Source organism: Lupinus angustifolius, chromosome LG11 (genome assembly GCF_001865875.1).
Source record: "Lupinus angustifolius cultivar Tanjil chromosome LG11, LupAngTanjil_v1.0, whole genome shotgun sequence".
NCBI classification, from domain to species: Eukaryota; Viridiplantae; Streptophyta; class Magnoliopsida; order Fabales; family Fabaceae; genus Lupinus; species Lupinus angustifolius.
The window spans coordinates 14,032,141-14,043,283 of record NC_032019.1 but is presented as its reverse complement, the minus strand read 5'-3'; the positions used below and the strand labels follow the sequence as shown (position 1 = coordinate 14,043,283).

Sequence of the window (11,143 nt, the reverse complement as noted above, 5' to 3'; positions counted from 1 at the left end):
CATTTTAGCCTTTTTGTAATCTAATGAATTACATTAATAGGTTTATGCCTATGTTAGTTGAAAGATAAAACATGTTGATTATGGTAAATCCTTAGTACCCACCAACATGAAACAAAATGAAAATCAGTTAGGCCATTTTGCACTAACATATTAATATATTTCATTTCTCTCTTCCTTTCCCTTCATCACTAGCCCTATATAAACACTAACTAACTCCAACCAACAATATCAATCAAATCTCACTTTACAATATATACACACTCCCTTTCTTATAGCTGCTGCAATCTGAGAAACTTGGCACTATACCATGGCTGCAAAGTTTGCACAAGAATTGATCATACTTATTATAATTGGTTCAATGTTTGCAGTTAGCATGGCCAATAAGGACTGGTCATTTGGTTCTAACAACACTGATTGGTGGTCCAGATTTGGGAATCATCACAACACAACACATCAACAACCCAAGAAGATAGTTGTGGGTGGCTCAGAGCATTGGCATTTTGGCTATAATTACACTGATTGGGCCATGAAAAATGCACCATTTTATGTCAATGATACTCTAGGTACGTTCTTCATTTCTCTTGCTTTTCCTTTGTGGGTGTTATGCTTAATTAAAATTATGATTTTAAATTGTGGTTATAACTATTATTATATACTTTATATACTTGACTATAAGAGTTTTATTAGTGGAGTACTGGTATTTGCTGAACCATATTAATATTAGTTAAGCATAATTAGCTATAACTAACTTTTATAGTTATAATTAACTTTTATACATATGAATATTACAAAAAAAAGTGTATCACAAATACCTATTTAACTTTCTTGGGAAGATGAAGTAGTATATGTGAGTTTGGAAGAGGAGTGATAAAAAAATATATGTATCAATGTATGAGTTCTATATATTGTTACTATATCATTCATCATTTATATTTAATTATCATTGACTATTCAAAAATAAAAATAATCCAAATAAAAAATAGATAAAATAATGACGGTGTATAATTCTTTACATTGACAATATATAAATATTCCACGAAAATATGGCTATGTCCATTATAGCGCTTAATTATATAATAAATTTAAATTTAACATGTTCATAGTTATTTTAGAAAATAATGAAGTAAATGACAATATAAGGCATCATGTTTCTCAAGAAAAATATAAATATACAAATAACATTACTCTTGTTATAAATATAAATACAAATTGTAATTATAAAGACTACTAAATTATAATATTATCGCTATAATTATTGTTTTACACCATAATGTTAAACTTTGATTGAAGCATACCAATACATTTTCATGAATTTGATTGTAGTTTTCAAGTATGATGCACCAAACGCCACCACTTTCCCACACAGTGTATACATGTTTCAAAACTTCTGGAGTTTTTTAAAGTGTGACCTTAAAAGGGCAAAGAAGCTATCAAATCCCACACAAGGTGGTGGAGAAGGTTTCAAGTTTGTGTTGAAAAGGTGGCAGCCTCACTACTTCGCATGTGGTGAGAGAAATGGTTTTCATTGCAACAATGGGACAATGAAGTTTTCTGTTATGCCAATGCTTCGTCCCTTTTGGCAGTGGCCATGATAAGATTATTGTTGTAACACAAGTTTCTAGCTCTTGGAGCCACAGTTAGGGCTTGTTATTCTTTTTGTTTTCTAATATGTATGTTTGAAGTATTTTAGCAAATAAAGTTGTTTCAGCTTTGGTTTATATTGATCAATTTCATGATACTTTTCAATAATGTAATACAATATGATAGGTTGTTGAAGTTTATATAAGGTGGACAAGTGTTGAAGGAGTTGCTTGTTTGTATTTTGATATGTTAAACAAATGTAATTTCACATATTCAATCCAGTCATTTTTGATTTCAAGGAACTTCAATTTTTCAATATTCATTAACTTATGCAATTAGAATTTGACATATGGGTTAAAGGTCATCTAATATCAATTGTTTTAGAAAAAAACAAGTAATCAAATAGTAAAGCAGATAAAGAGAAGATAGATTAATATAATAAATTAGAAATGAGGTTTGACCAATTTATATCTGTCTTTAGGGTGTTATACTATTATCACTATAGATTATAAAATAATGATTTGTGTTTGTTATTGTACATCATTAAATTTATGTAGCACTTATATATAATCATCTACCCAACTATTTATAGGTCAAAACTAATAAATTGTATTGTTATTTTATGGAGAAAACTAAAATATCTCATACACTCTAATATGAGACATTTCCACAACAAATACAACATCAAAATGATCTTATGAAATGAAGGACAAATAATAAGTAACAATATTCACATTTGTTTATTACTGATAAAATAATTTGATATTTGAAAAAATATATTAAACAATACACTAAATATAAAATATGACCCGTTTGAAAAATTTAAATAAAAATATTAAAAGATAAATAGAATATTTTATGAAGGAATTGGTCTATGTTTTAGTCCAATCAATAGTAAGGTTGTAGATAACTGAAGAATTTAGAAAGTATTTTTTGACTCCAATTAAATAATTTGAAGTTGATTGATGTAATTTGAGTATAATTTGTTTATTCATGTAATTACATATGTTTCATAGTTAGTATTTTACTTTTAGATACATTTTGGAATGAAAAACAAGGATTCAAACTAGAGTCAACCAAGTAAAATTACGAGGGCAACTAATGCTCCACCAAAAGTGCATCAGTGCAGCATATCTGTCTTATTATGAAACTGAACATGTAATCCTTCTCTTTCTATTTTCTTGAATATAAGAAATGAAGAAAGAATGAAAATGGTGAACCTTGAAGCGGACGAGTAGATTGGCTTCACGGTGATTGGAGAAAATGGTGCGATTAGTTGGAGCTTGAGGTTGAACTCGACCGACTCGAATAGGTTGAGTAGAAGTGGATCGAGAAGCGAAAGATGAAGCTTGAGATTAAATTCCATCGCAACCGTTCATCTTTCCAATCCCTAATTCTTCTTCTTTTTCTTTATTCTCTTTCTCTTTTTCAGATTAATCAGTGAATGAATGAATCAACTTGTTAATTAATCTGAGAATGAAACCCAAAACCAACGCTACTTCACTCAAACCAATGCTAAGTCATAAGATTTCTTGACTTCCATGGAGGAAAGAGGTGTTGGTGGCGAAGAGAAGAGAAGTGAGTGAAGGTGAGAGAGGGATATGATGGATCATACAATAAAATCTAGAAGGGAATCGATGATGAAGAAATATGTAATTGTTTTCTTTGTTTCGGATAAGGAACAAGTAGGGCTGAGGGTTCAGAGAAAGATAGAGAAGAAGGTTTGGAGAAGAAATAGAGAAGAGGGTTTGGGCATGAATGATATGCAATTTTTTTAAAAATGAATAGCAAAAGTTTTTGAAAACCTCCCTAAATTAAATAAAAACCTCAACTATATATTTAATTAATCACATGGTCCATCTCATTTAATTTATTGGAGGAGGTTTGAATAACCTCCACAAAAAACTTCCACAAAATGCAAAGTTTGATGTAGTGTGATAAGAGTTTTAGCTACTCATGTACACAAGATATAAGTAAGACAAGGATAAAAACAACTCATGGGGTAGTAGAATCACACACAAATAAGCATATATTAACTCCTCTAATATTTAAACCTTGATCCTATAACTAAAATGAGCTAAACTACAATAGAAACTGAGAAAAATAAGTATTACAAAATGTGTCTTTTGGATCAAGTTGGAAGTCTTTAAATAATATTCAGATGTTATCTTTTGTGCTCATCGCACTGCCTATGTGCTGGGTGCACCTCCAGCTGGCTATGCGCAACTTTCAACGCACCAGCTTGTGTTAGGCACACCTCTGTGCGCTCAGCGCACCACCCATTGAGTGCAAGTATGTCTGCTGAGCACATATGAAATAGTGGCTATATGCTGAATTCGCTCAGCACAGAAACTTGCGCTAAACACATCTACTTTTGGTTATTTTGTCGATCTGACTGTGCATATTGAGGATCCATTAGTTAGAAACAACATATATGCATAATTCAGCTCAATCCAACGGTAAACGAATGCATTATTGCAATTTTACTCAGACTAGTTATGGCTGAATTATTGCTTTTGTTATAAGCTTATCTTTTTACAATTATTCCCCCGGATTACGCCTACAAAACACTTCAGATGTGAGACTTGACCATTTAAACAAGTTTTGGTCATATACTAGTACAATTTAATTCATCTAAGTTGATTAAGTAGTTAAAGTGATGTAAAAAAGTGTATAAAATATGATTAATTTGACACTTAACATTGAGCAAGAATGAGATGACATCCATGAGCGGTCTTGGAAAAATTAGGACACCACATTCATCCACCGTTGGATCATGATGATTATTGGATATGATGTTCCTAACATATAGATCTTCAACATGAATGGTCAAATTTGTGAAATATGCATTGTTTGTGCCGATTTCTATGCCCAACGAAGTTTGGGGCAAAAAATGGCGAAACATTCTCTATGATTTTTGCCTAGCAAAATTCTTGGGCTGGGCAAAATTGAGTAATTGTGCCCAGCGTGGAAGTTTCACCTAGTGCAACTTGGCTAGCTAAAAGGTCGAGCTCAGGAAGACAAAACATTGCACCCAACAAAAATCATTGCGTTGGATGAAATTGGCAGTGTTCAAACTCTTTAAAAGAGGATCTAGTTGAGAATTTAGTAGCTCTTTGGATATTCAGGATATGTACTCTATTTCTAATAGTCTCTAGGGAAGTTCTAGTTGGAATTGAGATGTAAAAGTGAGGGAAAAAGGTTAGAGGAGGAAATCCCTTCTCCTATGAGTTGTATTTTTCTCCTTTTATCTTTATTCTAGTTAACATGGAAATGTTTGGCTAAATTTCTCTCTTTGTAGGATTGGATGTAATACTCACTTAATCTAATAACATTTTGATTCATATTATTGCTTAATGGTTATTTTTTGATTTTATAAGTTCTCTATTTTGTATAATTTTTACTTGAGATTGATAATCTTTTTAGTACGATTTTACTATCTTGAATGCATGAAGAAATTCTGGTTCTAGATTCTAAAATTAGGAACTCATCATTTTTGTATATTTTCTAGATGTAGGTTTTTACTAATTGGTCACACTTGTACATGTGTTGATATGGTTATTAGACATAGAGTCATATAAACACTAAAATAACTATCAAATTTGTTAACATATTTGTTATATATAGAAGTGTTTAATAGTTCATAAATCATTATCTTGTTAGTATAGTTACTAAACATAGAGCTATATTAATAAGCTATTAATATGACCAAGACATTGCTGATTAGTACTTTTTAGGTGTTTCATTAAAATTCAATTTCACAAGCATAATTTCAAGAAATAGAAGTTGGCCTGGAAACGAGCCGAACCAAGTCGAATCAGAGCTCAACTCGGTTCAGCCTGATAAGAATTGATTCAGCTCGATAAGAATTGGTTCATCTCGAAACTCGACTCGAGTTTGATATGAATTATTTTTTTAGCTTGAGTTCGATTCGGTTAAAGTTTGTGAACTGTTCGGATCAGTTTAAATGATTCATTTGGACAACTCAAATAATTAATTAAAATTTGAAAAATATTACAAAAGGTTTTTTATATATAAATATAATCTTTTTTATATATAATAACAATAAATATAAAAAATAGTGTATGCGTCATAATAAACATAAAAATTAGTTTTATATATATATTGAGTCAGCTCATGAATCTAATGAATCAAACTATATTTTACTCAAGTTTAGCTTATTTATTTAACGAGCTGAATTTTTAGCTCAAGTTCAGCTCATTTGGTTCATGAACCAAGTTTATCGAGCTAAATAATGAATCGAGTTTTGAACGAATACCGAGTTGATTTGGTTTATTGTCGTCCCTACATAGAAGTGTGTTATGTGGATCATAGTTCTTCATCCTATTTGACAAATTAAACTTTCTAGACAGGGAGTTTTATTTCACGAGCAACTAAGTTAACTAAGACAATAACTTTTAACATGGTGCTAATAACTAAAAAATGAACTATATAAAATAGAGTAAATTACACATATCTCTCATGAGTTTTAATGAAATTATTACACGAACCTCACTCCATTCTTTGTACCTACACAAATCACCCATAATTTATATATGCATCTTACATTGACTACCTCTGTTGTTAATTGACCGTTAAATGATTGTGTCACGTGCATATCACACATCATTTAATGAAAAATTATCACAAAAATATCCTTGAGTTTATATAAAACATTTTAAATATATTAACATTTTAAATATATTGCTTACTACTTGTTTGATAAAATGTTTGAAAAAATTACACTCAATATATTTCTCATATTCTTTAAAAATATTCTCTAGTTTGTACTTAGTATAGAATTTCATCTTCGAAACATGAAAATCATTAAATAATTCAAATCATTTCAACTTCTTATATGAATAAAAAAAATTAACTGTTTCTTTAACATCATTTCTGCATTTATCATGTACATGGACTAAATGTACTACAATTCTTCAAATTATTTATTTTGGAAACTTATCCAGATGCATTCTATTTTCTAGTGTGTATTAGCGTTGGCACCGAAAGGAGACAAGAAAATCACAAAATCTTTAAAATTCAAACACACACATGATATATTCACACATTGATATATATAAAAGTAGATGACACAAAAATGTTGATATATTCACAAAGTTGAAATATTATTAACACATAAAAACTGTAACACTTTTTTGGCTCATATACAAATTGTATCTTGTGCTTACTCAAATAGCATACTGTTATCTTGTCAAAATGTATATTAGCACTTGGTAGTGTCTCTATATCTGGTTGCTACATAACAAGTTTCAAAATTTTAAAAACTGAACCAAGAAAACACAAACGCAAGAATAATGTTAAGGTGTAAAACTGAGCTCTATTTAGAATTTGCAAGTTGTTAGACAATGTGGTAAAAGAATAGATAATGTAGTTTTGATTTATGAAAATTGAACTGCTACCTAATAAGCATTTTGGTGATTCCAGTTATGAAAGAACACATTTTGATGATTTCATTAACTGATATGACACTGCTTAGAAGTTACAACATTGTACTGGATAATCATTGTGTACATAGTGCTTTGAGAAAAAGCATTTTTTCCAATTAAAAAGAAAATAAGAGTTGTGTTGTTTAAAATAGAGGATAATTTAATATTTTACTCACTCATTTTAACTTTTAGTTAACAATATTACATAAGAGTGAGGTATGTGTAAGTATAAAAATAATAGGGATAATATGCATAATTTCATTAAAACTTAGGGAAAGTCTATAGAGTTTAAAATGCGTGCACTGACAGTGTAAAGTTTTTTATACTGTCAGTACATCATCCATCATTGATTTGTATTACTTTTATTTGAGAGTCAATGGTGATTAATAAATCAATGGTGAATGATTGACTGACAGTGTAAAAAACATTTACACTCTCGATGTACACATATTAAATCCAAGTCTATATTATTTACTCTATAAAATAATACAATGTCTGACCTAGTTATTATTATTTGGAGGTCCAAAATAACAAGATTGATATTAAATGCCATTAAGTGGTCATCTTAACATCACTAGACTAGACTTGTATCTCATTTAAACTAAGAATGAAACACCAATGACATTGTAGACATAATTTCTAAGGCACTAATTTCAGTTAAATATGCAACAATAATAATACACATTGACTTTAATATCGTCAAACCTCATACGGAGAGGGACGCACTTGATGAGCTTTTCATCTAAGTGGAAGAATTTCTGTTTTTAACTATAGCTAACAACCCAATGAACCATTGTGCCACTATCTCTCTGGTCGTATCAACTTTCAAACTGTTTTTTAATATATATAGACATATATATTGGTGTTACAATCATATATAAATATTTAAGATTAAAAGTTAATTATTAATTATATGATAATAAAAAATATGTATTTTTTAATATTGATTGTCCAATCAGATTCAATGATCCATATTAATTGTTTTTATTTATCACAATAATACATTGTTCTCATATGGGTCGTTCTCTTTATTCGTATAAGAGAGAATTCAAATCATGGAAGTACATCTACTCTTCTAAGATTTAAGAGTTTTATAGAATATTTATACTATCATTAATTAAATTTACATGAAACCCCCCTTAGTAAAATTACATGCAAGAAACCAAAATAATACCACCCTATTTTCCTCTTTCCCCACTGTTTAACCTAACCAATGCAAATGTATATAAATTAATAATTAGAGGCTCTATAGATGTAATAAGGAATCAGTTTCTCAATATTTATTCCTTATAACAAAAATTCATTATTGTCCTCATGTTATCTAAAAATGTTGCAATTAAGCAAAATTTCTTATTCCCACCAAAACAAGATTGTATTAATTCATTATTCTGGTCAAAGGCGTATGACTATATGTTAGTTGAAGGATATAACATGTGGAATGTGGTAAATTAGTAGTACCCACAAACATGAAACAAAATGAAAATTAGTTAGGTCGTTTTTCACTACCACATTAATATATTTCATTTCTCTCTTCCTTTCCCTTCATCACTAGCCCTATATAAACACCAATTAACTCCAACCAACAATACAATCAAGCCACACTTTACAATATATACACACTCCCTTTCTTATAGCTGCTGCAATCTGAGAAACTTGGCACTATACCATGGCTGCAAAGTTTGCACAAGAAATGATCATACTAGTTATAATTGCTTCAATGTTTGCAGTTAGCATGGCCAATAAGGACTGGTCATTTGGTTCTAACAACACTGATTGGTGGTCCAGATTTGGGAATCATCACAATGCAACACATCAACAACCCAAAAAGATAGTTGTGGGTGGCTCAGAGCATTGGCATTTCGGTTATAATTACACTGGTTGGGCCATCAAAAATGCACCATTTTATGTCAATGATACTCTAGGTACCTTCTTCAGTTTTCTTACTTTTCCTTATATGGGTGTTATGCTTAATTAAAGTTATGATTTTAAATATTGGTTATATCTGTTATTATATATTTTATATACTTGAGTATAAGAGTAATATATTATTTAATAGTAGAGTAGTGTTATTTGTTGAACCATATTAATATTAGTTAAGCATAATTAGAAATAACTAACTTTTATGATTATATAATTAATAATTATGTTTAATAAAAAAATATAAATATCATATACAAAAGTATACATGACTACTTTTAATTTATTCAACGAAAATACATAACCTTATGAAGGAGAAACAATATATATATATAGCTACTCAAATAAGAACATTCTTCATATAAAAATTGTGAGAACAATATATTTGGGTCTTACAATCAATCATGAATGATTAGGATTAAGAGTTAGTTATTAGTCACATGATAATCATATGCATGTATATTTTGATCTTAATCGTTCAATTGAGATCCAGTAATATATATTAAGTATTCTCATTATCACATACACTTGCTTAATTTTCATGGGTAGATGAGGTAGTATATGAGTTTGAAAGGGGGCAAATACAACTTACAAATAAAAAAAATGTAAAAAAATACATGATGCTCTCCACCTACTAAATAAATATGGCCTATAAGTACTAAATAAATACCAATGAGTGAACATTTTTTCACTTCATTATTTTTATAGAGTGTAATATATATGTATTGTTAGTATAAAGATTTATACATAATTAATAAATCATTCATCATTTATTTATATTACTTTTTTGACTAATCAATAATAATAAAATATAGATAGTGAATAATATAGTAACATTATATCAAACTCATACATTTTCAACGCGTACATTTTTATATGGTTAGGTTAGTCCAAGGGCATATTTGTATACTAAATTTAAATTTAACATGTGCGCACTTATTTTTGTTTTTAAATAATTAAGAAAATGACAATATGAGGCATCTTGTGTCTCTATAGAAAACATAAATGTGCCAATAATATTACTCTTATGATGATTATAAAAAAACTAATTGGTAATTATAAAAACTATACTATCTATTTGTTTTTTTTTTGAGGAATTAATAATAATTAAACTCATATATTATTAATGTATATTTCTCTTATAATATTATCACTATTATTATTATTGCTTTACATCATAATTTTAAACTCTGGTTGCAGTATACTAATATATTTTCATGAATTTGTGGTGTAGTTTTCAAGTATGATGCTCCAAACGCCACCACTTTCCCACACAGTGTATACATGTTTCAGAATTTCTGGAGCTTTTTAAAGTGTGACCTTAAAAGGGCAAAGAAGCTGTCAAATCCCACACAAGGTGGTGGAGAAGGTTTCAAGTTTGTGTTGAAAAGGTGGCAGCCTCACTACTTCGCATGTGGTGAGAGAAATGGTTTTCATTGCAACAATGGGACAATGAAGTTTTCTGTTATGCCAATGCTTCGTCCCTTTTCGCAGTGGCCATGATCAGATTATTGCTACAACACAAGTTCCTAGCTCTTGGAACCACAGTTACTTACGACTTGTTATTGTTTTTGGTTTTCTCATATATATGTTTGAAGTATTATAGCAAATAAAGTTTTGTAAGCTTTGGTTTATTTACATCGACTTCATGATATTTTTCAATAATGTAATACAATCTGATAGGTTGTTAATGGTTATAGGGTGGACAAGTGTTGAAGGAGTTGCTTGTTTGTATTTTGACATGTAAACAAATGTAATTTGACATATTCAATTCACTCATTCAACTTTACCACTTAGAATTTAGCATATGTGTTAAAAGTCATCTAATATCAATTGTTTTGAAAAAAATTAAATAATCAAATAGTAAAGTAGATACACATAAGAGAGATTAATACAATAAATTACTAACTAGGTTTGGTCAATTTGCATCTATATCTCTGGGTACGTTGAATGGCTATCACTTGTTCGATATTTCCTTGTGATCGGTGAACTACCAATTCTACAATCTTGAATCTCATGATTTTCGCACATACATATAAAACAATGATACAATGTCAGACTTGAATTCGTATTCTCCTATATACTCTTTTGATCATATACATTTTGAGAGAGTTTTGGTATGATGACTTTCCTCAACCAAATCCTAAGTTCTTTTTGGGACCTTCGTTTTCTCTCTGATGGGGTGAAATGAAAACTAT

General features: G+C 29.5%; 2 protein-coding genes across 2 annotated transcripts; both read left to right on the top strand.

Annotated features, from left to right (window-relative positions):
- On the top strand, window positions 237–1,777 carry LOC109360099. Its single transcript, XM_019604835.1, has 2 exons — window positions 237–563; window positions 1,324–1,777. Exons 1-2 carry the CDS (start codon window positions 308–310, stop codon window positions 1,590–1,592), a joined length of 525 nt encoding a protein of 174 aa, XP_019460380.1. The 5' UTR covers window positions 237–307; the 3' UTR covers window positions 1,593–1,777.
- LOC109360098 lies at window positions 8,634–10,632 on the top strand. Its single transcript, XM_019604833.1, has 2 exons — window positions 8,634–8,950; window positions 10,180–10,632. The coding sequence occupies exons 1-2, from the start codon at window positions 8,695–8,697 to the stop codon at window positions 10,446–10,448; spliced, it is 525 nt and encodes a 174-aa protein (XP_019460378.1). The 5' UTR covers window positions 8,634–8,694; the 3' UTR covers window positions 10,449–10,632.